The sequence below is a fragment of the Pholis gunnellus genome (assembly GCF_910591455.1).
Source record: "Pholis gunnellus genome assembly, chromosome: 16".
Taxonomy (NCBI): Eukaryota; Metazoa; Chordata; class Actinopteri; order Perciformes; family Pholidae; genus Pholis; species Pholis gunnellus.
The window spans coordinates 5,268,746-5,296,538 of NC_136543.1; the positions used below are offsets into that span (position 1 = coordinate 5,268,746).

General features: G+C 44.7%; 2 protein-coding genes across 2 annotated transcripts; one reads left to right on the forward strand and one right to left on the reverse strand.

Moving 5' to 3' along the window:
* Nucleotides 1-898: 898 nt before the first annotated feature.
* On the reverse strand, nucleotides 899-22,387 carry kiaa0319l (KIAA0319-like). The gene is made up of 25 exons (XM_079176756.1): nucleotides 22,268-22,387; nucleotides 20,469-21,104; nucleotides 18,241-18,423; nucleotides 17,396-17,502; nucleotides 15,067-15,335; nucleotides 14,860-14,949; nucleotides 14,352-14,589; nucleotides 12,920-13,012; nucleotides 12,276-12,373; nucleotides 12,014-12,101; nucleotides 9,935-10,027; nucleotides 9,457-9,589; nucleotides 9,041-9,146; nucleotides 8,725-8,847; nucleotides 8,490-8,613; nucleotides 6,867-6,999; nucleotides 6,480-6,628; nucleotides 6,039-6,190; nucleotides 5,763-5,901; nucleotides 5,147-5,306; nucleotides 4,835-4,977; nucleotides 4,465-4,587; nucleotides 4,214-4,304; nucleotides 3,602-3,693; nucleotides 899-3,455 (listed from the first exon to the last, which is right to left on the reverse strand). The coding sequence occupies exons 4-25, from the start codon at nucleotides 17,487-17,489 to the stop codon at nucleotides 3,259-3,261; spliced, it is 2,928 nt and encodes a 975-aa protein (XP_079032882.1). The 5' UTR covers nucleotides 17,490-17,502; nucleotides 18,241-18,423; nucleotides 20,469-21,104; nucleotides 22,268-22,387; the 3' UTR covers nucleotides 899-3,258.
* A 562-nt stretch (nucleotides 22,388-22,949) lies between these two features.
* On the forward strand, nucleotides 22,950-27,464 carry ncdn (neurochondrin). The gene is made up of 8 exons (XM_079176731.1): nucleotides 22,950-22,990; nucleotides 23,197-23,414; nucleotides 23,661-24,726; nucleotides 24,822-24,991; nucleotides 25,493-25,731; nucleotides 25,845-26,060; nucleotides 26,185-26,327; nucleotides 26,860-27,464. Exons 2-8 carry the CDS (start codon nucleotides 23,211-23,213, stop codon nucleotides 27,276-27,278), a joined length of 2,457 nt encoding a protein of 818 aa, XP_079032857.1. The 5' UTR covers nucleotides 22,950-22,990; nucleotides 23,197-23,210; the 3' UTR covers nucleotides 27,279-27,464.
* The last annotated feature ends 329 nt before the right edge of the window (nucleotides 27,465-27,793 follow it).

Genomic DNA, 27,793 nt, shown 5'->3' on the forward strand with positions numbered 1-27,793 from the left:
CCTGCAAGCATGATTAATGGGGCTTTCCATGCCAAAAATGCATTTATTCTGCACTGAATTATTACTATTACAATCAAAACTGTCAATATATTCCAATAATCAAATTATCATTTATTCTGTAAAAATGTCACAATTCCCCAGAGCCCAAGTTGACATCTTCATAATTCGTCTTTTCTCAAACCAACAATCTGAAACATAAATATACTCAATTAACAATCATAAGGATCAGAGAATAATTTTGAAATAACTTATACGATAAGTCATTTATCAAAATTGTTGACAATTGTTTTTTCTGTCATTCAACTAATCAACTAGCAGCTTTGTTTCACATTAAAAGGACTAAAGGAGCATTCTTCCACATTATAAACACCATCATCTCACAAATGGTGTTAATGGAGCAGCGAAGGAAAACCATCCAGGTTCATGGGCTCATACAAAGTCTGAGAAAAACTACAAAAGGAGAATTTATCTCAGGGTCAATGGGTGGCATCAGCTAGCAGGTTGTTAGTCGGTGTGTAGTGTGCATCTGACGAAGTTTGTTTCGTACACTACAATGCCCTGAAAGTACGAGAAGGATGGAGAAAATATAGGAGGTGGTGCACCTGCATTGAGGCGCAGTAACACACAGCATCGTAGACAGTCGAGGCCTGGAGACAAGTCATTTACATCAATAGAGGAAGAAAACTAAGCTTCAAAATGATGATCTCAGCTGCATATGTTTCAGGCTTCTACTGTAACTTAAAACAAACATTACAGGACTATTATAAAAAGCCTTTGGTGAACATATGAAATTCAAAGGAAAATCTGCCACATCACATGGTCCTTTTAGTAGTGGAAAGTAAGGACAAACAGGAAATAGTAAGAAATGGGGGGAAAACCTTTTGTTTTGTCCGAAAACTCAAGAACAAACTGAAACATTTTATTTTGATTTACAGATTATCCATTTGCATCAGGTCTGGTCACAGAGAAGGAAAGAGGAGGGGTAATCCTTCATTACACGTTTATCGAAACATCTTAAATTAAACTCCCTTCACACTTAACAGTTGCTCCCCATTTTCTCTGCCTGCCTTCACAGTGGACTCCGTCAGAGTCAAGGTCGATTCACTAATTTATAAATCCCCAAAGGGACTGGCTAATGTGGTACGTGTAACAGAAGACATGCTGAATTTGGTCAAATAGGTTAAGAATTATCTTCGGAATGAGAGTCAAAACTTGGCAATTACTCCAAAAGTCATCCCCTATGATGTGCAAAAACATAAGAATATGACATTAATGGGTGCACTTGACTTTAGTTTGCCTCACACAAATTGGCAAAAAAAGATTTTTTTAAATATCTCTGCCCTGGCCTGATGTGCACCAAACTAGTGCAGCAGAGCAAACAGCATGAGAGGACTTAACAGTACAAAAGAAGACAGTTTTTGCAAATAAATCGAACAGACTGCTAATCCACACAGAGCACAAGTTAAAGTGAATCAACAGCCCTTTAACATTCAGCAGGAAAAAAAACCAAAAGATAAAAGTGACTCAACATGTAGAATTACAAGTCAGTTTCAAAAGCAATGGAAGAGTCATTTAAAGTTCTCACTGAGTGCTGACTCACAGGAGAGAGATGCTCGTCTGTGTTCCTCCTCACATTAACCTTCTGCTCTTATCATATTTGTGGGAAGTTTGTTTACACAATTTCAGGTCATTTCGGACGCACAACTCACTAATTAAAGTTTAGCGCTGCTTGTTTTAATGTCAAATTTTTCATGCATATTTCCGTGAAATTTTGTAATCCCCAAATTGAACAAACGGAATATTTGCCAAAAAGGGAGGCAAGGACAAATGTGCTGGTCCTATTTTAGAGCCAAACAGAATTGGTTGCTGAAATTCTCACAGGATCAAAAAGTTTAATTCCCACTTTGTGACACAGCCTACAGGTAGGTTTAAATTACTGAGGCGCCTCTGGACTTGAACTGCATTCATGTTGGCTCAAGTATATCCTTTCATCTTTAAAGCCAAGGAAACTAAATATTTGATACATTTTGAATGCAGTCAAGTTGTTTTTTCCCCCCCGAATTCTAACCATCACAGATCTCCCTTTTTCAACCAACAAGACAGAAAATAAGACTGAAACTCACAGACATGAAATCAAAGTGCATCGACATCTAATCACAGCCTTAAGGTTGTTTAAAACAAAACAAAACAAAACAAAAAAACCTAAGCGGTCTTCATGGTTCAAGGAGTCGTTACATTAATGAAGACTGAGGTGAGTGAGGAAGCAGTCCCGTTTGTTGTGAACATCTCGTCATCTTCTCCGTCCGTCGAGACCGAACTCATTAACGTTGTGTATTCCAGTGTTTGTCCCAGCGACCTCATCCACAGAGAAACCTTCAGAATAAAAGCACAGTGTTGTTTTTTTTAAAGGATCTTCTGCCTCTGACCGCCCACATTGCGACTCTTCCGTGTGTTAATAGAAATAAAAGCATACAAACTGCTCTGAAGAAACATCTTTTGACACATCAGCCAGAATAAATCCACACATACAAACATGCAGGCCATCTCTTCATGCACATGTTTTTTTCATATTTGTAGGAGGGTCCATTGCTGTCCTTTGCTCTTGTTTTGGTTGTGTTTTTTTCTTTCCGACGAGTCACCATGTTGGCTACTAACAAAAACAATCAGTGCAGAGTTAGCCGTGGGCTTTTACATGGCAGTTTGGTAGCATCAAGTCGACCTGGAGCAGAGTGAATAGGACATCTTTGTGTGCATACATGCATGTCTATGAGGCAAGGTGTGAGCGTGTCAAGTGGCTGGTTTTCGTGTCATCGAAGCAGTTTTGTTTTTTATCAATCAAGATAGTCAGGTATCACTCAGGCTACTTCGTGAGCCATCAGTTAGAGGGGTGACAATACATTCTCTATGTCTCCGTGTTAAATAACAGGGGTTTAATGTTATATCTTTACACTATTCAAAAGACAGTGCTCACCCCTATTTCTCAGTGAAATGGTAGCTTGTTTTCCTTCCATAGTGGCTCAGTGTGGGAGCAGGGAAATGTCAGTACAGTGGTGGGTTTTTTGTTTTTCTTCTGTGACAGTAGGACAACATGTTGCTCCTCTCTTTCCCTTCCTTAATCCAGGTATCACACAGTCGGTCTTCATGGATGAGAGGTGTGAGGTTTCTGTGTTGACGAACAACAAAAGCGAAACAGGAAGAGTGAGGAACAGCGGGGCGGGGGACCGCTGGACGAGGGGTGTTCTCCCCCCTCCTCTCTTGCTATAGCAGCTCTTCTCTTTGCTTCTTGCCCCTCACCGGCCCCTGGCCGTTCCTCAGGGAGCCGTTCTGGGGGCGCAGAAGATGCCCGCGCTCCTGCTCCGTCCACGGGACCCCGCCCTGCCCGTCCTCACTGTCCAGGTCAGAGTCTGAGTGCATGAGGGCGGAGGAGGTGGGAGCGGGCACCGGCTTCATGCGGGCTTGCAGGAGGCAGGTGGTGGAGGGGAAGGAGGACAGAAGGAAACGAAAGGATGTGAAATTGAGGCTGTACCAAAGCAGAATATTTCATTTAGTGAACTACATGAGTGGTGGTGATAGTGTGTGTGTGTGTGTGTGTGTGTCTTACCAGCTCTAGGTGGTTGTAGCTCCAGACTGTCTCGCTCATCAGCTTCTAGCATTTTATACCTGCTTTTGCTTCTGCGCACTTTGCTCTTACGCCTTTCAGGAAATAAAAAAACACCATTAGATTAGATAAAATAAAACTATTTTGAACATGCAACAAATAATAAGAAAACAAATAGAAACAGTAAAACTATACAGAAAATTCTAAATAAATAAATAATGTTCGAAAAAGAGTCAGAAGGTCCTGCCCCTTTCTATAACTTAATGATGAACTCAAAGTTTCACATAAATAAGGTTCTTATTTTATAAAACACAAAAAAGCAATAACGACAGCAACATCAACAAGCGTCTCAGTCCTGAGAGTGACAACCTCAGGACTGAGACCTTCTAGGTTTTAACCTCCGTCTGTCTGAGAACATGTTCTGTATGTTGCCAGGAAGTAACTCATTTCTTGCTTCCTCGTACGTCATTTGTGTCATGACAGCATGTGACTTTAAATGCAGCGCGTTATTGTGTTCCTACGTTGTTTACCTCCCCATAAGAAGTGGGTAAAACACAGTCCCAAGAGAACGGAAATGATGCATTTACTGTATGCGTCCTAAGACGTTTAGCTCACCTGTTGCAGCAACACACCATCCCCCATACAACTGTTGCTATAGCAACCACAATCATGAAGGATGCTATAGTCACGTAGAGGACGCTCCACTCTGAAAAATAAACATTTGTTTGACTCAAAAGCAAAGTTTGTTATTGCTAAGTCACAGAATACATAGAACATGAAGGAGATTAAAGCCTTATGAGCTCAATCGCAGTGTTTGTCTGATGCACCAAGGGAAAAATATTCAACTAAGATTCATCTCATCTCACCGCAGTTGCTCTCTGCATCTCCAAGCTGAGCTCTGATGAAGTTCTCCATCCAGAACGGGTGGCAGACACAGCGCCGTGTGAACGAGTCACACTCGCCGTGACTCGAGCAGTTCATCTGGCAGACTGAGGAAGGAGAGTGTACAGTCAAATAAACTAAAGCTTTAACATCCCAAGAGTGGTAGATTATCTTACAGAAAGGAAACAGAGACAACTAAGGAGCAACAGCATAACTCACGCGTATCATAGAACATAAACAGGGGCATTGGATGAGAGAACGGTGAACATATAGCGTACAACATACAATCGCAACTCTCAATACTCCTTTTCTTTGTTGTGCGTTTCTTACAAACTATATTTGCCAAGTACTCACTGACTGTATCCACTCGTTGGGCCTTGTAGATCAGAAAGTCATTCTTCTGTTTGCGCAGTTTGTTGCCGAGGCTCAGTGCAACGCTGCGGCCTGACAGAGGAGGACGCCCCGGACCGCCCGACACCAGGAAGACCAGACGAGTACTGAGGAGGGAGGAAATAGAGAAAAACGCTTTCTTACCTACATAGTGATGTCCACTAATCGAGCCAAAGTCTTAATCCAGCTTCATTACCATTTTTTTTTTTTACAAAAATCGAGGGATTTCAGGCCAGAAATCAAACTTAAAATCAAGCATCAAAAAAGGTTCAGTACCTGTGCTCATTAAACGCACTGATCTCTCGCACGGTGATGTCGCTGTCGAGCACGCCCAGTAAAACGCCCACCTGGCGCAGCAGCATGTCGCGCTGACGGTGGGACACGTGGGAGACAGAGACCTCCAGCACCAACTCCACCAGGTCACGCTCCCATACGTCTGATAAACAGAGAGCGAGAGAGAGAGAGAAAAAGAGAAGGTGAGATTGAAGATTAAAGCAAAGAAGAGTGAAAGAAAGCGTTAGTAAAGAGGAGGAAAAACAGGAGACTGATTGCAGGACCCGTCTGACACTCTGCAGTCTGGGAAAGAGGCCAGAGCCCCAAGTGACGGATTAGTTTCTGGCTGCGTTTGTGTCCGTGCACCGTATGCTGCACACTGACCTGCTCAACCTTCTGATGCTGGTTGTTGAGTCTCTTGCTGTGTGGAAAACATTTGCATGCCTGGACTTGGTCGAAGGGAAAAAATGAACTCCAAATCCTCCTTAGAGGGCGGTGATGAAATGCTGTAATTTACCTTATGATGTACCCACTTTGAAAATGTTCAGTATGTGTCAGTGGATAGAGCAAACACAATAATATAGAAAGAGTAATAGAACATTTTTTTTTCCCACTTCACCTGGTTTGACCTCCACTGTGCCGCTGTCAGTGCTGGTCTGTCCCTTACTGTCCGTTACAGTCAGGGTGAAGCTGTACTTCCCCTCCACCAGGTTTCCCAGAAACAGCACCGCCTGGTGGTCAGAGTTGTTCAGTACTTCCTATTGGAACAAAGAGACAAAGAAGTGTTACAATGTTTCTGTTCGAATGTGTTGTAAGGTCTTCTAAAAGGTGGAATTTTCTCTAGTTTTATATTCCGTCCACTCATTTGTAAAATTCAGTCAAAGGCCAGTCTCACCCCCGCAGCAGGACTGCTGTCATCTCTGGTCCACAGGTAGCTGACTCCACCTTTGTCGTCAGTGGAGTGAGATCCATCGAGAGTGCCGGTCCTGAGAGGCAGAGCGATGGGTGGACTCGACACAACGTGAGCCACTGGCGGCTGGTCCAGTTCTACCGGCAAAAGATATTATGCAAGAATTCAGACACAATAACGGGATTACGACATGAACAATAGATGGATTTAAGACTTCTTATTGTGGCTGTTGACAGGCTTTGAATTATTATCAGCGAGTTTGCATTAGAATAGATATAGACAGATGTGTGTGTATGTAACTATGTGTGATAATGGACATCTGATCGTGTGTGTAAGTGTTTATAATCATGTGTCTATAGGATCAGTATGTGTGTTCTCACCAGTCCGACTGGAAGCTCAGCTAACTATGCATTTAAATCTCCTGACCTTCTCTGACGATGACCGTCACAGCGTGGCTACTCTGCAGCTTCCTCTCATCAGCTACGGTCAGGGTGAACTCGTACGTGCCGACCTCAAGACCAGTCACCGTGGCAACGGCGGTGTCTGCATTCTCTATCTTCACACCATCAGGACCCCTGATGGAGGGACAGACGGACAGAAACAGAAAGGAAGAGTGAGGAAGAGCACGTACCGCAGAAGGACGGATAAGCCGTGATGACACTGCAGCAGAGTTTGTTTTGAAATCAGCTTCTTTTGTACATTTGGATACATAAACACATTGGAATGACTAGGTTTCAGTTATTGCATCGACTCGGAGCCTGCAGCCGATGCAAACTGCCTGCGCAATTATGTGCATAAGTGTGTCTGACTCACTTGGATTGCTTCCAGTGGTAGGAGGCTATCTTCTGGTCGTCGCTGCTCTTACTGCCATCCAGCGTGGTTCGATCAACCGGCAGCGTCAGCTCTTTCTCCGGTCCTGCATCTGCTACTGGTGGCTTATTGTTTTCTGGAGGACGGAGAGTGAGATGAAACTAAAAACACATCTCCATTGTACAACCCACATGACAGATACAGTAGTAAGTGGGATAATGGCTGTCAAAAGTGTCTGGTTGTCCTTAAATGAAAACCAATAACGTACTTCTTCCATGACCAACGCAAGCCTAAGCACATCCTCCTTCATCAATAGTGCAAACCAATGGTTTTACATATGGACCAATGTTAACGATGATGTATTAAGGCCATTGTGGGTAAAATCAATAGTAATTACAGAGTCAAATGAGTAGGCTAATATTCCAAGAAAATACTCAGAATTTCCAAGATTAACATCGTAAATTTACAGATATTCCCTGGATTAAAGTGGCAAATTTACGAGAAAAAAGCCTCACTAACTCACGATAAATCAATTAAATATTTTCTGAGGTTATAAATTTGCAAGAAAAACTCTTAGAAGAGTGTACTTATGGTAAATTGACCACTGGCAGGTCCTAAAAGATACATATACGCATTTCCTTTCCTGTTCCTTTGGTGTTCTTTGATGAAGGTAACTAAATACTGATATTATTCATATATTTTGCACTCAGCCGCTCATGTTACTGCAGTGTTTAATGTTGGCGACTGTGGTGTGAAGACGTTTATCCAACCTTGCAAAGTGACGCGATGCGGTTCCTTGACAGACGCCTACAGAGGCTCTAATACGCCTTCGTAAATATTTCAATCAAAAGTGAGAATGTATTATTGAAAAAGATAATTCTATCTTAAAAAAAACAATTAGTAACAAATAACATCTCAGAAAAAACAGATAAATAATATAAAAACATAAAAGGTCAACGTGTTTCTTTCACAGATCATTACTCAAATGGTTGACAGTCTGACCTTACAGGTGGATGCGAGTTCACGTAACGGTTCCTGTTCAAACTCTACAAGAGCACCACGCCAGTGTGTGTGTTTGCATTATACAGTTCACACCAGGTGCTTATCAGGTCGACCGTGCACGTGCACACACATGCACACACGTGTACCTCCTATTCACCGGGGCAAAATCCTTTTGACCAAAGCTTAAGCAAATAGAATTCCCTAGCAGCAGCTTAGAGTACTGACCTCAGCTTCACACATTATATGGGCCATGTATAAAGCTACATTATGTACTGTTGCTTAGTATGCTCTTCACACTTGATGTGTATATTTGTATAGAACCTGTGGAAGAGAGGGAGAGCAAACAGGAGCTGGTACAGAGGGCATATTGAGTGCAGGAGGAATGTTGAGATAAGGAGTCGAGTCTGTCTTTACGCAGAGCTTAACTGCACACAGCTGAACAAATAGGCTTAAAAAAAAAAAGAGTTAATGACTATCAAATTAAGTAAGAAAAGAGTAACAGTTGTAGGGAACTGTAATTAATGTCCTCAGCAGCTGAATAACCAAATATTCCTCTCAACGTTTCAATGAAGACAATACTGATGGCATAAACAGGAGCTCTTTGCTTGCTCTCCAGCTGTTCACCTGGCTGCACAATGACGGTGACCTGCGCCGTTTCCTGCTGTCCGGCGGAGTCCGTCACAGTCAGCTGGAAGGTGTAGTCTCCCTCCTGCATAGCCGACAGCTGCAAGATCGGCGTCCGTACGCCCTGAAAGAGCACAAAAAAGATGCCGCTGTCAGCCACGATTCTCTTATCCAGGGAACATAAAACTGAAGTAACATGAGAGATAATAGTATGCGTCCTCCGCCAGTATCTCACCTGCATCTCCACCACCTTGTCTTTGCTCTCAGGGGTGAGGGACCACTCGTAGGACAGGGAGTCATGGTCGTCGGTGCTTTGGTTGCCAGACAGAGTGATGGAGTTGCGTGGCAACTGGATGACCTGGATGAAGTAAGAGGAAAGACCAACAATTGGTTACCGGGATGGTACTGGTTTGGTTGAAAAGAATGCATTTTGACATCTTTACATTTTTCAAGTTTAAGTAAGCTACTTCGCATTCATATGAGCACAAAAAAAAACGTTGGTTTGGTGCTTTTAAAAAGACAGATCCACGACGATGGAAAGAACTTCTGACCTGGTTCGGGCCGGCGTTGGCCACAGGCCGGTAGTCCTTGGCTTTGTTGACCAAGAGGGTGGCCTGCGTCGAGTTTGTGGCTCCGTCTGAGTCGGTCACTGTCAAACTGAGAAAGGACATCCATTAGATTAAATAGTAACACTGTATGGCAAACAAAAATCTAATAATTACACACGTGACTTAAATAAAAACACACGTCTATAAAATCATAGCCGGCTGTGCTTCTGCTTTTAAAGATATACTTATGACAGACACATAGAGAAAGAAAAAAAAAGAGGCCAATTTCTTCTTACTATTATTATTATTATCTACTTATTTTTTACTTTGTAAAGTCTTGAGTGGGATGTTTATCTAAAAAAACACATGAGAAACCTTTGGACCTCGTAAAGTTTAAACAATGTCAAGGCCGTCTGTACATGAATGCGTAGTTCCCGGGCACCAGGTTGGTGAGGGTGAGGACGGGGGAGTCAGTAGAGACTTTCGCCCCCCACAGGGGACCTTTACCGTCTTCCCAGTGCCAAGCCACCACCTTGTCATCGTCTGTGCTCTCTGTGAGGAGGAGAAAAAGGTAGGAGGACACAGGAGGAGGAGGACACAGGAGGAGGAGGCGTATGTATTAAATGTTGCAAAGGGAAAGACTTTCTACCTGCTCTCTCTCTCTCTCTCTCTCTCTCTCTCTCTCTCTCTCTCTCTCTCTCTCTCTCTCTCTCTCTCTCTCTCTCTCTCTCTCTCTCTCTCTCTCTCTCTCTCTCTCTCTCTCTCTCTCTCTCTCTCTCTCTCTCTCTCTCTCTCTCTCTCTCTCTCTCTCTCTCTCTCTCTCTCTCTCTCTCTCTCTCTCTCTCTCTCTCTCTCTCTCTCTCTCTGCTGGTTAATATGTTTGTGTGGGTCACTCACGGCTGCCGTCGATGACCGTGGAGCTGGTTGGCAGGGAGATCTCCTGGAACTTTGGGGAAACTACGGCAACAGGAGGCTTGTTTACCCGCGGCTCTGTCAGGTGGAAAGCAAGAAATGGGACTGAGGCAGTCTGCAGTAACCTTTAATTAATCAACATGAGGCAGACCTGTGGACTGATTCCTGATCATTCACATCCGACACTTAGGGAAGACAACACCATCCCACGTTAGTCATGCCCTTCTGGACGCCTACTGCAGCAGAGGAGCCACACACTATAATATTAATGATCTTATTAGAATCAGCATGTGGACTATTGGACACCGTTATTACCAATCTGCAAATTTCCATAAAAGAAAGCACCGCACAGATAACTACATGCAGGCACTGGTTAAAATAAGAACCATGTCACATTTCAACAGTTCTGTCCTCAGACCTTTTTTATAAAGCTTTTAAAAATAAAATTTTAGAATCGTTTTGTTTTATCAAATATAAGAAGAAACTTAGCAAAACATGACGGCGTCAATATCAAAACCTCACTGAACACAGCAGTAACGTAATGATTTTTTGAGGCTGTAATATCTCATGAAGTGTCTTTCAGTCAGTGTTACTGTGAGCCACTTGTGACGGTTTTGCTTTGCATATGCTTTGCCATGTTTGTCTTATGTCATTGTGATTTTTGTAAATCACAAATTTGCCTCAAGGGGCTTTACAATCTGTACAGCATATGACTCTCTATCCTTCAGCCCTCGAGTCAGATAAGGAAAAAAAATCATAAAGACAAAAATGGAAGAAAAAGAAAATTACAGTATGGACAATCAGGATGACACAATTATAGCTAGATTGCATGAATAGATAGTCGGAGCCACACAACCTCCTATCCACCATAATATTACAATGTGTTTAGCAGCATCAAAGGCTACGTTCACATTACAGGGCTTAATGCTCAATTCAGATTTGCTCCCCAGATCCAATCATTCAGCCTGGACTGTTTGAAGTGACTCATATCTGAACGGACTTCTGCCCTAAAACGCCTCACATGCAACCATTAATGTAACACACATGGGGGACTGTCGCTCGACCGGCTCATTGGTCCGATAATACACACTGGAGCGGTTGGAGTCCAGACACTGCTCAATTTAACAGATCTAAAGTTCCCCCGTCTTTTATAACTGCTGATGTTTCAAATCTGAGTTCTACTGAGCGAAACATGACACCCAATGTAGCCGAAGAACTCGGTAATATAGAAAAAGTATTTTTTTGGTCAGTAAAACATTATCAGTGTCTGATAACCAATCACGCACTGCCGTTCAGTTCAGTGGAGAGAGAGAGAGATATGTCTTCTGTAGAACGGCTCCAACACTGTATGGTGAGTGATCTGCGCCTGCATAGTTAAGTTTAATGTGGTGTTAAAGTCAAAATCTAAATGACTAATTATAATGTGGGCTTACAAGGTCTGGTGTCATTTTTATGGGACCCTGTCCTCGTGTGAACTTCCTCTGACATTAAGCACCACAGCTGTTTAGTCTATCCGAAAGAACACTCAGCACTGCTTGTAATGGTAAATGAAGTTGTAGACAGCGTCAATACTTCATGGCGTCTTCCGATTATAAAAGTGACCTTTGTACTAGAACGAATTGTTAAAGTGTCCCGATACTTAGAATATGCTGTATGAAGGCAATTCGTGTGTGTGTTCTTTCGTGACGTAGATTGCCTGCGACACTGATGTTTACTTGGTATAAATCTCCGAGCAGCCTTGATCCATGTATACTGTATGTGAATCAACTCTGTCTCCTTCTTGCAAGAATAAATGTCCTGTTTAATGATTGTTACCACGGCTCGAGTGAAATATTCCTAACATGTGGACAGACACATACATTCATTTCGATAGGACCGCTGTGAGAACGGTCCTATGGCCAGTGATCGGACATGTATCGGATTTAGGACCACATATGAAAGTGGCCCAGATCTTGGGACCAACCTTGGTTTGTTTTGAAATGGGACACATAAACACTCTCTTCCCCCCCCAACAACTGCTGAGACTGCCACAATATGAACGAGGTTTGACATGTTGGACCTCACCTGGCTTGACTGTGACATTGACGTAACCTTCTCCACGAGCCCCCTCCCCCTCCGCCATCACCTCAAACTCATACAGGCCCACAGTCAGCTGGGGGGGGAGAGAGAGAGAGAGAGAGGAATTCAAGCAAGCAGGAAGAGGAAGTGATCTTTTTTGAGACGACCCGTGTCCTTTACACAGAACTGAAACCTTCTGTTTATACATTCAACAGAGCTCCAGCTGCATGTTATTTTTAGCAGGACATGAATATGTTGTGCTCTGTACCTTGCTGAGTTTTAGTGTCTGGCTGTGCTTCCCTTCCATCTCCCCACTGTAATCTTTGGGATGAGTTATCAGACGCCAGTCAAATTCATAGTTGGTCCCTGTGAAGAAACAGCAACGACAAACAAAGCTTGTGCGTTTAATTACAATCCATCAGATAAGGATCATTTCCAGATGAGAGATTTTTGGGATCGTCTGAGCGTGTCGAGAAGGGATCAAGAGATTAACAAAACGATGACGTGCATCCCTTTTGGTAACCGTGTAATCTTCCTTTTTCCAGTCTGGATTTTGAATACTCCGGCGAGTGTTCAGTGTGAAGGACAGAGCGCTGATGGCAACTCAGTAATGCAACCCTCAAGCAGGTTTTACTTCATTGCTGAACAACACAAATATCACAACCTGCTAAACCACACCCAGTCTGCAATTAGAATACATTGAAGTCAAATTCCCTTGAAGTCAAATTTATAGCTTATATTTCCATGAAAGATCTATACTCTGGAAAATAATTAGATGAAAAAATAAAATTCAACCTACATGTGTAATACAATTATGCTACATATCAATGACATTTCTGCAGAAAACTGCCAAAATAACAAGTTTCCCGGTGATGAACTTCAATAGTTTATGGAATATCTCCATGGTTTTACCTGGCGTTGAGACCACGAAGGCGTTGAGCTCGACCTCGTTGCTGGGCAACGTGACCTCCACACTCTCTCCTGCTGACACCACCAGCTCCCTCACTGTCATGGAAAAAACAGGATCAGATGGTTTAAAAGTACAAGCGACAGACACAAACATCTCGGAGAGCAGAGTATTCAACAGGAGAGGAATAAATAACACCCCCTGGGGGCCGCTTGCACATAAAGTGTATAGTAACCGATGAAATGATCACTTCATTATGATCTATTGGGTAGACGAATTAAAACAGGTCTCACAGATGCATGTACTTGGGGGTCTAAGTGGGTGAGGGGGATGCGGTAGGAGAAACGATGTGCATCAGTATTTACAGCGAGATGTAATACAGTCTCTGTTCATCCGTACGTGGCATATTCACTTTTACCGCTATGCATCTAGAAAAAAGAAAACAATGCAAACAAAAAATGTATGCAGCAGAGGCCGACGTACCCTTACTTGCAGTCCTTAGTATGGATCAAGCTGCAAAAATGCTACATGATGCAACTCCTTGCGTTTTTTTATTCACTAAACCCTCCCTTCCCTGTAAACAGCAACCGTATGTCATCCAGTCCACTTATTGCATCGTCGGGGTTATTTTCTCACGACTTGACAAAACTCCCTTCAGAGCCATAAGAGATGTAATGACTGTTCACACAGGCAGAGTACTCCACCACATGACTAGTAAACCGATCACAATGTGTATAAATCGCGTTCCCTTTCAATCTAACTGGGAATGAGAGATGTTCCCCTTTGGAATAGTGGGCTCCTGCTGATTGTACTCTAAGCTTCTCATACAATGCAGCTGGCCTTCGTTCAGCTTTCCAGTCAAACCAGCTCATCTTGTTTTGCTCTTGTAACAATATTGCTAGTTGAAAGGGCTAAAAATATTGAGTCTGTAATGACATGGAATGCTTTGTCTTTTGGTGAATGATTGTCAGTTTAATGGCTGTATTGTCCTTCAGGAAGGAGAAACGGATCATTCCTGTTTGTAGACACCCGGCATGACTCGGCACATTCCTATCGCTTATTGGTTGTCACACCCGCAGCACATATTGCTTTCATTTGGAAAAATAACATCTGGGCAGTCTGCCAGTAAATTTGTGGGCAAAGTAAATCTTCATTTCATCGAACATTGGCTCAAGCTAAAACAAAGACCGCCTATTTGCAAATGTTGTGGGTGTGACAGAAAAATGCACGCTTAAAAAATGGACAAGGACGTAATGAACCAATTTTAGCGAAGACGGGACTTGAGAGTCGTGTGAAATCTCCCTCCGAGGCTGCAAAACCCACAGTGCTGCTACATTATTTATTCAGCAGTTCGTAATTAATAAATGAAGACAAGACGTATTACTGAACAGGCTGAAAATAGGCGACACCGACTGCTGCAGACAGCAGCTTTCTTACCGGCCTGTGTTGGCGTCGTGATGATTGCAGTTGCAGGCGTCGTGGCTGCGCTGACATCGCTGCTGTTGGAAGACGCGGCAGAATCGACGGTGTCCGTTGAGTTCTGCTTTGATGGAGCTGGAGCGACGTCTGCAATCCTGTTGGCTAGCTGGCTCTGGTTCTTTTGGGCTGTTTGAAGCAGCGTGACGGTGTTGGGTGCTGTCGGAGTTAGGCGAGCCGTTTCCACTTTGGGGTTTTCCTGTAGAAACAGTTAAAAGATTGAAGGTTTGAATGATCCGAAAAGCAAAGAGCAGATTTGAGATTTGTTAAATAAACCTTCATACTTCCAGGTTTATTTATTTGCACACTCTCTGAATCGATCACTGATTAGTGTGATTGCAAGAACTAATTGCAATCACATTTAAGGAAGAACGACAAAGAAAGGGGAATACAATTGGCTGCTTCAGCTGCTCCATGAAAACAAGATCAATATAAAGTTTAAAAAATGAGCAACATCCTGTCAATTTACCGTGCTGGTTAGTTTTCCCGCCTGCGGCTTGTGGCTTCCTGCAAGCTGTGCGGAACGAGCTCTTCTACGTCTTGCTGTGATGACGGGACTCTTAAAGTAAAGTAACAGGAAAAATATTGTATACATTAGTGTACACACAAACAAACACACACACACACACACACACACAACTCTGCCGATGCCATCCAATGCAAGTGCTCTCTATACCTTTGACAGCAGCTGAAGGAGGCCGATGGACTGCTGGTGGGGCTGGGGCAGGGAGGTGATGGGGCAGCCCGTACTCTGCGTGCAGCGCAGGAGCACACATTGCCCACCGAGGCTCCACACGGCGTTGCAGCTCGGAATCAGGCAGCAGGACTCCCAACATGTCGCCCCGCCTCTCCCCTTGGCCAGAGAGTTCCAACCCAGGGTGATGACGCTGCTCCAGTGGATCCCCAGCAACCCGCCGGTCACCCGGCAGAGATTTGCTGACACACCTGGAATGGAGACAGAGGGAAAGAGAAAACAATCGTGTACTGTGCTGATGTTGAAAACTTCAAAGTCGCTGCGAAAGACCTTTCGCAACATGGACATAGTTAAAAGAAAGGGATGGAAGTTGGTCATGAAATAGGTGGTGAAGGGGAGGAGAACAGTTGGTTTCCTGGAAGAGACATTCTAGAAAGAGTTTTGTTTATCGTGTAGTTTGATCAAAAGGATCTGCCAATCCAATGGATATGTCGCCGGGCAGCGCTTCACAGGCTTTTTCAAGATTTCACTTGTTGATATCAATCAGGGCATTGTTGGGTACTCTTGGCATTGTCGCAGGCAAACGGGCAAAGTGAAACCCACAGTGAGACTTCTCTGGGATCAGGCTTTGACTGGACATTTTCTCAGAAAGGCAGACATGCAGGCGCAAATTGAGCAGTCAGCCAAGTCAGCAGCAGAGAGAGGAAGTGAGGCTGTTCCCTGACAAAACAAGATACTGATTAAAACCCAAAGCACAGTGTGCAGTACGCACGAAACTCCACCCTCTGAGCCAGACCACATCAGACCCATATCAGCAGTGCGGTGAGCTGGTACAGTTTGCTGCACCTATGTATGTGCGTGTTACTCTCCAAGAGCATTGCTCTGGGTGATAAAACTATATTCTTATTCAAGCTTTTGCAGTGTTGAAAAAGCTCAATTCAATCCATTCATTCATTGCACAACACAAGAAAGTCAGTGTGTAGCCAGTTACAATAAACAGCACAGGCTATTAAACACAGACTGTAAAAGTAACAACAGGGAGAAATGGGAGGTTATATTTCACGCTACTTAAATGTCCACACAGACACAGAAGCCAAACTAGCCTTGAATAACAGTCCAGGTCAGAGGAAAACTGCCGAGTCACTCTGTCAATTACGAAAACTATGGGACAACAATGAGAAAGAACTTAACACTGTTTGTTTTTTTGTCGGGCCATTCTGAATGGTTGACACAGGGAAGCAGATCAAATAGTTCGTCCACGCGTACAAACCCAAGATTATAATCGTACACCTCAAATACTGATCGCTTATGAAAGCGTGACCTGTGTTTCACCAGTAATGTGAACTAGCAGTAAGTAAACTAAATACAGCTCTGTAGGGCAGTGAACGGTGAACGGCTGATATCAGTGAGGTGAAATCACAGACTAACACAGGATTACGTGCGTGCACAGCGAATCCCTCGTGAGCAGCTCAGCAACGTGAATCCTGCGCAGGAAAGGCGGACTCTGCCACGAACGATGAAAACTACGACATAGAGAGGTAATACAGAATGTAAATACATTGAATGGCTATAATCTGAAAAATGCCAGCAGTAAATAATGTGGGAAAAAAAGAGCTTAAATTTATGAAAATCTAAAAGAACAAAAAAATGTAATACCTGCATTTCGACACTGGTAGAACCGAGTAGCAACAATATTCTAGAGATCTTTTAAGGACACGATCGAGCCGACAGTGGTCGCAAAAGAAAAACTGAAATACACAGTTCATCGTCTCAGACAGTGCTGTATCCGTCGCTGTTGCTACCATGGCAACAATGTTGACTTTATGGGGTATTAGTGTAACTCAAGTCTGGAGAAAAAACAGGTCTTCCAAAAACACACTAACAAAAGCGCTGTAGTCTGTTTGAGGACCGGACCCCTCGGCCTCGGTTTAGTCATCCCGCCCCTTGTCCAATCTCCTTCTGTCCTCCACCGCTCAACACACAAACACATACACAATGTCCACTCACAGAGCCCCTATTGTCCTGCTTCACATTGTAACCCACTGAGCAGGGTGGCATCAGAAAGAAGGCACACATACAAACACACAGTGGGGGTGCCAGCTGTCCTCTTATCACTCCGCCTCGGATCAGTAAACACCACCCGAGCATCATACGATACTAAGGAGGATGAAGACCGGCCCTGAGTAATCAAAGGCGTGTGAATTTACAGTGCAGATGAGTGCTGAGACGAGGCACAGTTGTGAGATGTCTTATCAGTTCTCTGTCAGCAGCTGTGGTTTTGCCGGTTGTGCAGGGTGAGGGTTTGTTTTACCTGTGGGAGATGCCAAGAGCAAGAGGTAGGTCAGCGGCAGAAGGAGGAGGTGAGGTAAGCTCCAGGTGAGCAGCTTGTGGCGTGCATAGGACATTTTACACAAGGACCTAGAAAAAAGGAAATAGAACTAGGTTAGTGTGCTTTAATATTATCTCTATATTCATTCAACACACGCATAGCACAAGAAGTGGAAACAAAGGTAAACAGCCAGCCTGTTTACAGAGGTAACAGAAGTCATGGCCATGACATAGTCCGCCCAACCGACCTGTAAAACCACGTTGTTTCTTCCGTTTTTGTACAGATTTAACAAACTAGATCAACACGTGCAAATCAGTGCGCGTTAGAGGTGCTGGAAGGTACATTTTGTTATCTTTGGACAGATCCAGGCTAGCTGTTTCCCCACTGTTTCCAGTCTTTATGCTAAGCTAAGCTAACTGTAGCCATTCATTTATGGGAGTGGAGTCAATCTTCTCATCCAACTCTTAGCCACAAAGCAAATAAACGCGTTTTCCAAAAATGTGGAACTATTCCTTTAAAATTGCAAGGTGTACAAGAACCCATACTGAGATGCTGACAGAAGTACCATGAAGTGAACTAATTGAAAATATTTGAGGAATTTGAGGAGCATTCATTCTTTCAGTTTCGTAATGAGAGGAGCAAGAGGAAATGAAGATTTGCAGGTTATTATTCACAGCATCACATCGACCCTGGTTTGCCTCACATCCCTCTCACAGGAAAAACAACAACTGAATCTACGGATGTTTTTTTTTCTTTTTTTCCAAATATTTGCCAAAAAGTAAATCAAGCACAATAAAAACACATCCTGCAAAACACGCCATGTTTACCTTTCTCCCGGCCAGGCGTTGGAAGAAAGAGATGCGTGAAGAGAGAGAGGGAGCGAGGAGTTAGGTTGGCAGCCAGGTGCCGTGAGGCGACGGGCGAAGACGGGTCAACACCAGCACTCTGAGGAAGAGATGGAACATGGCCGCCTCCGGGGCCTTCACAGGCTCAGCTGCTCAAACGCCTCACTACAGAGCGCAAGGATGAAGAGAGGACGTGAGTTAACAAGCGGATCAATGATGCTCATATTGTGTTATCGTTTTGCAAGATTCTGTCGTGTAAATGAATGATTACACACAAACTGTCATTACAAATTAACTACAATTGTTAGATGTTTCACACATGAAGAGTTTTTTTTACACTTTTTAATGTAAAGAGTGATTGAAGCCATACCGCCCCTCTGATTACTCGGGCTTTTCCTCCGTCTCTACCTTGATTACAGACAAATGTGCTTCAGCTCTTTAGAGAAGCACTCCAAAAGAATTTGAACAAACAATAACACGTCGACTTGATAACAAAAGGTTCATGCAAATGAAATGAAACCGCTTCAACTGGACTTACTCCGCACACATTAATAATAACACACATGTAACATATTGGATCCAGACATCACAACATGGTGATGACAAACAGAAAGAACAAACAGAGGAAGAAGGGAAAAATAAATAAATAAAATGATCGAGTTTGGTGGTCTGCGGGAAACAAACCCGTGACATCTTCTACCTCACATATGAAGGAAGCAAAGTCCCCTGATTGAGCGGAGTTGATCAAGTGCAACAAGTCTGTTTCATTACGCAACAATTCTGCTGCTATCCTGTTGACAGAGGCTTCAATGGAGGTAGATCATGACTCACGGTCCTGTGAGCTCCCTCCTTCCCACTATAAGTTCAAGTGACACAGAAGTGGAAGCAGAGATGCATGAGATAAGGACATTTACATGCTTCGATGACAGGTGTCCAGTCCCTCTCCGCCAAAGGCATTTTGCAACACACTATACAAAAATCATAGCTGTGCACTCTTATCTGTCATTTGCATCTTGTCTTGCAGCATTGCAACCTATTACCCAGTCTGTATGTTCATAACAAACGTGAAAATGAGTAGTGGTTACTACACATTAGATGCTGTACGCAGAAAAGCTCTTATCTCTTTCCTGTGCAACCATCACAGCCATGACTCTATACACAGCAGTTGTATCTCACTGTTCCTCCGTACTATTCTGTGAGTGCTTTGAAGCACTTGTTTTAAGTCACTCTGGGTGAAAAAAAAAAAAAAAGAGGATCGGGTCAGCCCCACTGGGATACACGGGTTTAACCTTAACCCCCATTGATGTATGCGCCACATGCAAAGTTACTTTATCCAATTTGACAGCACTGCTGAAAATGTAAAACAGGTTAAATTGTGCTCAAGACACAGTCACAGGTCATCCAGACCCCTGTGGTAACTTCCCGACGCTTAACGTCCCTTCCTACAGGAAGTGTGAAGAGGAAGTTTCTCATTTCAAAGTAATTAGTCATGATAATGAAGTCATGCTGGAGAATAATTACCTTGCCGAATGAGTCAAAAAAAAAGAAAAAAGAAAGACGCAGATTGTTGTCCAGCACTCGTTCACACAATGTTCTTCCGCTTATGGTAATCTGTTGTCTTGAGGTGCAAAAGTAAATTGTCCTTTTCAAGTAAAGAAACACTTCAGGAAGGCAGACTCATGATTTGATGAGAAACACATGGAGTTGTTTGGAGTAAAAGAGCCATACTGCACTTTTCCCCCCCTTGCAAATGATCATGCATGTTATTCCAGCAGAATGGGCTAAAAAAAATAAAAAAGAGGAGGAGTGAACAGTACAAGTCCCGGGACACTGTGTTCAAGACGTGAGCGAGCCTCTTCCACCACAACGTCCCAGCAGGAGAATACTATAGAGCAGTATGGCAATGAATCAAGCAGCTCTCTCTCAAGCATCTGCTGTGCAGACAGTCTGTAGATGATAGCTGGACGCTATGTTTCCATATGGTTGGAAATGATATTAGTCAAATCGGTCAGTTCTTAAAGACATGCAGATGGAGGTACTTTTACTTCTTTGTGGTAAAGATTTTAAGAAAGTTAAAATACAGTTATTTCATGCTAGCAGATCATTATGTTTAACCTGAAAACACACGCACATCTGTTACAACTATATTCCATATGATCACCAGGCACTCTCACACACACACTCTTGTAACATGAACTTCTAGCACCAACCTGTATGGTCTGCCTCCATATGTGGCTCTGCATTCCTGCACATGGACGCTCGAGCCCCAGCAGCCTCCCTCCGTGCCGTAATGAACGGCTCAGTAAATCCCAAATTCACAAACAGTCATTAGTCCTCCTGCGCTTGTTTTTTTCTCTCCAAGGTTAGCCACCAAAGCAGGGGGAAAAAGCTCCAGGTATAGATAATCCAGACAAAAAACTCAAATGTGTTGGATTCGTTGACGTTCTTTCCTCCTCGATCTACAACACGGTAGATTTACTGCGCAGCAAAAGCCCACAGGCAGGTGGTGACTGAGTGTTTGCCGCACCAGTAACGCTCAGGTGCACCTGGTCACCTGGGCTGATGACAGCTCAGCCATTATAGACATTTCAATGGCTACTTTTCCCTTGAGAAGTTTCTGCAAAACAATGATCTCTGTGACCAAAAACCCTCCTCATATCCAGAGAGGACAAGCTCTCTCTCTCTCTCTCTCTGTCTCTATTTGGCTGTTTCTTCCTCCTCTTCCTCTCTCTTGGTCACAGCAGTCAATAGCGCGCTTGTTAGCTCTGTGTTGGTTTCTAGGCAGACAGGATGGTGGAGCTTTCTCTGTAATAAATCCAAGTCCCACGCATTGTTTCTTCTTGTTGCTGCAGGGAAGGAAAATTAAGTTTTAAATTCTGTATATAATACAATAATAATAATAATAAAACCCATTTTTCTGTGACAACTACAGAAACATCTTTACAGCAAAAACTATCCTGATCCGAGAACAATATTTAAATGGATGCAATGCAAGTATCACAGAAATACCATAAACCCCTGTGCATAGGCATATCAAAATAAAAAGGTACGAGAACACAACGAGGCCACTACGTCTGAGTAAAACCTCAGATTGTATACAAACACACGCCATCAGTCTCTAACTTCTTATAGATGTTTTCCCCTTTTTGCCTGCTTATCTCATTCATTTAGTCACTTTTCTGATGCATTGTATTTATTTTGACTTGAGGAAAAGCAACAACAGTATGAGCTGTTTTTGTTCTGTATTTCTTTGTCACTTATTGTTGACACTTTTTTTTTCCTAATTGATGGTTTTCGTTATGTGAACTGATGGAAGAGTCCATAACTACTCTCACTTCATCAAGTAAATGATGAATTGATCAAACAATGTAACAAAATAAGCATGAAAACAATTGTTAGGTAAGCTTTACTCAATAAGAACGATTCATTCTTGCAGAGCGGGCATTGATTGACTGATTAAAGCGCAAATAAGTGCGTGACTGACAGTGTGAATGGAGGTCCGTCACTCAAATGAAACGCATGAGTAAACCCACTGCTGGGATAATATCTCCGAGACATTTCATCCAAAATGGAGGGCTCGTGCATTATGCATTTTACCAGACTGACAACAGTCAGGGTTTTTTAACTCAAGACGTAAATGCCTCTGCTGTCAGATAATTCAATAAAAGGAGAGCGACGTGTATAGTCCACTGCACTATCACACTCAATCACAAGCGAGGGACGTTTCTGAGTCAACGATACGACACTTCGTCCGTATATGTTGTCTTAATGTCGTTGTCTCAAGTCACGCCGACGTGTTGGTACAAACATAGAGGTTGAGGTAGAACACCATGAGGTGTTTCACCTGCGCAAACCCGGGATCACTCCTGTTTAAGGCACCTTGAGGCGAACAGCTGCTGGCATCTCCTTCACTACACACCGTGCGGGACTACAGAGTCCTCCTGAGCGTGTTCAATGGCAATTAGCGCGACACGATTTAAGACCCAAAGGAAACTGTTCAAGGACTTACAGTAAAGTGACATTCACTCCGGTCGCTGCGGTGTGTCGTCGTCGTTGTTGTTGTCGTCCCTTGTAGAGTTAATTAGGTCAGCATTCCCCTCGTACATCTGATGTGCCTGTGGAACCGCTGTCAAGCCAGTATAAGTGATAAGTCACATTTCCGTTGGCTGGGGTTTCAAAATAAAATACTTAGCGACACAGCCGCTGCAACGTTTTGCGGCCGAAGCACAGTGGTTCAAAACAGTGATATTTCTGGGACGGAATATGTATTAAATCAAACTAGGCAAGACTTATATTACACAGACACCTAGCTACTCCGATATATCAGTGGTGCATGTGCTGCTGCGTCTTAAACTGAAGACGGTTGACATGAAGCTTCCGCTGTGCGCCACCTGCCGACCGGCTGTGAATGGTTAACGTTCGGATCAACGTGAACCGTTAACCTGCGGAGCTTCAGTAATGTTCTTGGTTGCTTACTGCTAGAAACCAAAAATATATATTTTAAATGAAATAGAAATGTCTTCCGTGACCTTAGAAAAAGTAACGCCGCGTCGCTTCTCCGACGTTGCAGCACGGGCCAAAATGGCGTCTCCGCCTTCCAACTATCCCTCCTGTGATTGGTTCTTCGACATTCTTAGACCGTTTTCATTGGTCTCTCGTAGCTCTATTGACATTTCACTTCCGGAGAGTGCTCACGAGCTGCTGCCGCGCGCGTGATAGATCTGTCAACTAAGTAAGTTGTTTTGTAAACGTTTACAATTATATGTTGCATTGTTGCCAACCGTAACTTACAATGACTCGGCAAACCAACTGAATATCATTAAATTAGGCTGCTGTTGTTGCCCTCAACGGTGTAGTGCCAATGATCCTATTTTCAGTTATATTTTCTATCACTTTGCTTACTTACTTACTTTTTTTATTCCTCTCTTGGTTCCGCAGTTGCTGAGGTCATAATGGCTGACGGCGCCGACGTTGCACTTGCCGTGATCACCCAGTCTCCCGTAAAACAGGAGCAGGGAGCAGGAGAAGATGGAGGAGGCTCAGAGACGGATGCAGGAGGTGGTCTGACTGATGCCCAGATGGAGGTGTTAGAGAAATGTCTTCATGCACTCAGACAGGCTCAAAATGACAGCCACACACTGGCTGCTCTTCTGCTGGTAAGTGTCTCCCTGCTGAAATAAGAATACTCTGTACTCACTATTTCACTGGTCCTTGGCATTGATATGGTACTGTTTGCCTAATACATTGGCATCTAGAAAAATACCTGCATTCATATTATTTATGAATCCACGCTTATTTTTTTCTATAGCTAGGTGTAACTAAGTGTAAATATATATGGGTATGTACAAAGAGTCCACGTATCAGACCTCAGCATTGACGGGTGGGTGTTTTTCTGTCCTCAGATAACTCGCTTGTGCCCAGCAAGCCAGCTAGACAAACCCACCTTGAGGCGCATCTTCGAGGCCGTTGGCCTGAACCTTCCGGCTCGGCTTCTAGTGACGGCGGTCAAAGGGAGCGAGAACTCCGCCTTGCCCCCGCAGGAGCTCCTCTCGCTGGGCACGGCTCTGTTGGCTGCCCTGAGCACGGACCCAGACATGGCCTGCCATCCCCAGCTCCTCACCACCATCCCGCTCCTGCTGGGCATATTGTCAAACGGTCCTGTGCAGAAGCAGGAAACCCAGGACCAGAGCCAAGACGGAGAGGTGGGGCGGGCTCCAGAGAGCAAAGTCCAGTCAGAGGAGAGTTCAAACACGGAAAGTGTTGCTGCCAATGTGGCAAAATCCTCAGGAGAGGGCCAGACCAGCAAGCAGAAGGCTGATGACGGCAGTGAAGCAAACGGATCTTCAACGTCTGAAGAAACCTCCCCGTCCTCCAAGCTGGATGAGGCCGTGGCTTCTGACTGCTACCAGGTTCTCACAGCCGTGTGTACCTTATCCAGAGGTCCCGACCAGCTGCTGAGCAGGGGTGCCGTTCCTGCCCTGTGCCAGGCAGTGGAACAAAACCAGACTTTCAGCCGCGAGAGGGGGCTTGCCCTGCTGGGTCGCCTCCTCTCGGGTAAAACCAAGGACAAAGTGTGGAGTAAAAACCCTGCAGAACTCCTCACTCTGTTGGTCGGGCTCTCCAAAGACTTCTGCCAAGCCACCGGCCAGACCAAGCTGGACATGTGCACCCAGTTGACTCAGTTTCTCCCCCCGGTGGGAGTGTCCGTAGAGAGTGAGGAGCTGAAGGGAGCCGTGGTCCGCGTATGGGAGGCATTGAGACCCATGTTGCAGGCTAAGCTGACGCCGAGACAGATCGGGCCGATCCTGGTCCTCAGTGCCTGCCTGCTGGATTTGCACGGCTGGGAGCCGGTGGGGCCGCCAAAGTTCTGCTGCTTGCTGGTGAACCGGGCCTGCGTGGAGGTCAGAATGGGTTTGGAGGAACCGCCTGGTAACGAACTGATCCCGGAGCTGCAGCACACACTCACAGGTGGGGACATCGCATCCATCGTGGGGGGGCTGAGATTCGATTAAACGTGATTAACTGCCCTCGTTCCTTAAACCCGGTGGTGTTCTTCTTCACAGGCTGCTACCGAATCATGGAGGCCGCCATAGAGCAGGCCTGCTGTATGGAACTGTCCCAGACCACTGAAGCTCCCCAGAGCTCCATCCCCTCAATCAGTCTGCAGCAGAGCAGGCAGGTCCTCGGGGTGTTGGAGGAGGCCTTCGCCGCTTTAATGTATCACCTGCAGCAGGTGAGAGGCTGACGTTTAAGCTTCTGTTGGCGGTACTCTCAATAAGCTACTTGTAGACTATTGATTAAAAGAATAATCTTTTTAAGAAGTCATTTATTTCTAAATATTATTGCCAGCAATTCCCTGCTACAGTCTCTCAGATGTGAGGTCTCTTCGATTGTAACTTTTGGGCTATTAATTGGGGAAAACGTGATATTTCATGACATGGCGATTGGGCGCAATGCTATTGTATTGTGTGTGTGTGTGTGTGTGTGTGTGTGTGTGTGTGAATTGTGTTTTCTGATGCTTCATAGACTTCTCACTTAATCCAGGAATTACTCTGCAGATTCATTGATAATAAGTCATTGTTAGTTTCAGCTCCACTTACTAACGAGCATGGTGTCTGATCACTAATGGGTAGTGTTATGATGGGATTCATATTCTCTTCAGTCCTACCACAGTTTATATGTTGTTGTTGTTATTGCCACGCCCTTTTCTAAAAGTCTCTTCCTGCTCTCGTAGGTGGACCCAAGTCGCTATGGCGACCCTTTTATCTTCGCCACGTTCCGCTCTCTGTGCTCATGGCTGGCCGAGGAGACTTCCTGTCTGAAGGAGGAGGTGACCGGGCTGCTGCCGTTCCTGATCGGCTACTCCCGGAGCCACCTGCAGGGAGAGAGCCCGGAGCAGGGCCTCTCCGAATGGATGGCCGAGGTGTCCGTCAGAGAGGAGAGGGAGGCGTGGACGGGCAGAGAAGCTCTGAGGTAAAGATGACGATGCATTTCGGAGGGAATCAATATGCTGAATCCCTCAAGATTCTGCAGTCATCTGACAGCACGTGCTCTTTATTCCCTCACCTCCTCCCCCCTCTCCCCAGGTACCTCCTCCCAGCTCTGTGTCACCTGTCGGCCGAGGAAGGTCCCAGGAAGGTGCTGCTCACCCTCGACACTCCGGCCCTGCTGGTGGACTTCCTGTCGCGGTGCTGGACTGGTCTCAAGGGGAAAAGTGGGGGGGCATCGGCCAGGGATCCCAGCATGGAGACAGCCTGCTCAGCGCTCCTCAACTTCACCGTCACGGAGCCAGAGAGAGTCAGGTAGCTGGTTTACAAGAGAGAAAAGTCACCCTGAAGCCTGCTGATTAATGATCTGGTTGTTTAATTTGATCAATACTGAGATATCACCGCTCATACTCGTACTTGTTTTTTTGTTGTTGTCCAGGAAGGACCCGTGTTTCAGAACGCTGGAGGCCCTTCTGAGTGAAGCACTTCCTGTTCTGGTGCACAAGCCCCGCCTGCTGGTCCTAGCAGCAAATTACTGCACGTTGGGACTGATGATCGGCAGACTCAAAGCGGCTCCTTCAGGTGAAAATGTTTTCTTTTACTATTTTTTTTGGTTGATCACACACTTGGCACCACTTTGTTTTCCAGTTGTGTTCGGCATTAACTCCAGCGATCCATTACGTGCAAATACATTGCAGTTCGACCCCCAACTTAGTTTTTCGCGCTTGCGTTTTTATTCAGCGTCGTCGACACAGTTTCTAGTTCCGGTGCTTGTAAAGACGCCGTTCTCACAGCAGACATTCTGACGTCTCACAGCAGGAAAACTCACAAGACGTTGCTAATAACAATGGCTACGTTCTCTTCAAAATGTCCCAGCAAGCCTTGTGACAGTGAGCTAACATTCACGAAAAGGGTCAGGGCTGTGGAACTGGCAAACCTAAGTGCAATGCATTCTTTGCTAATGTTATTAGTTTCCCTTGCGTTTCCTTCTGTAACTGCTTTAAAATGGGAATGCAGGCTCTTTGGAGAGAGAGGCTGCTGTACACAAGATGCTGATTGGAACTGTTAACAGCCTGTAAAAGGCTCTACTAACGACGCATACTTGATTTTCCAGGCTCGGTTGAAGCCGGCCAGAAGCGTCTCTTCTCCGCAGCTCTCCGGTTCCTCCGCGGCGCCCTGGACTCCGGCTCCAGCCCCGGCCCGGTCAAGGTGAGCCCCGGCTGGGAGGAGAGCTGGGACGAGGCGGCGGAGCTCTGGAGGTTGTGTCTGCAGGCTCTGGGAGGCTGCGTCCGCGCTCAGCCCTGGATCGCCGCCCTGGTCAGAGAGGAGGGCTGGCTCAAGCACACGCTCGCCATGCTGAGTCAGTGCAGCGCTCTGCCCGACCGGCACACGCAGGAGGTTCTTGAGGAAGCTCTTTGCGCCATGGCTGACCAGTGCCCGGTCTGTAAAAAGGAGATTGGAGACGTGATGAGAACTGATAAAGGAGCTCTGATGTCTATGAGGAACCTGAAGAAGTCAGTGGGAGTGAAGTGAAATTGTTGCCAACAGACAACGTGCTCTTCAGTGGGAGTGCTAAAAATGAAATAATAAAGGAGAGCCGTTACTGAAGCCAAACATGTGTTTATTACTTATACCAAACCGACATGTATTATGCGTAACCTGTCTCTTACGTGTCAAGTGTGAAATGTCTTTAATAAAGAACTATTTTGTTAGAAAACCGACCACAGCCTCTTGTTGCTCATGTTTTCATGCATCGTCTTTATATTTCTTCCCCACAAACTATGACGTTTATTTTTGACAGTTTATTTTAAGGGTTTACATCTTCAGTAAGAACAAAGGGGCTGACAGAAGCAGTCAAAGAGGCCGATTGTTGTGTGGGACAAAAAATCAAATATTGCCAGTCCTTTAACTCACAAGGCTTCAACTTGTCAGTCAAGATGTGAGTTTTCAAGGTCTTTCTATGCTGACCGTTTCTGTCAATAGAGTTTTTGTTACATAGCTGAGACTTCGTCCTATCAGGTCATAGGCACAATCATTTAATATTCAAG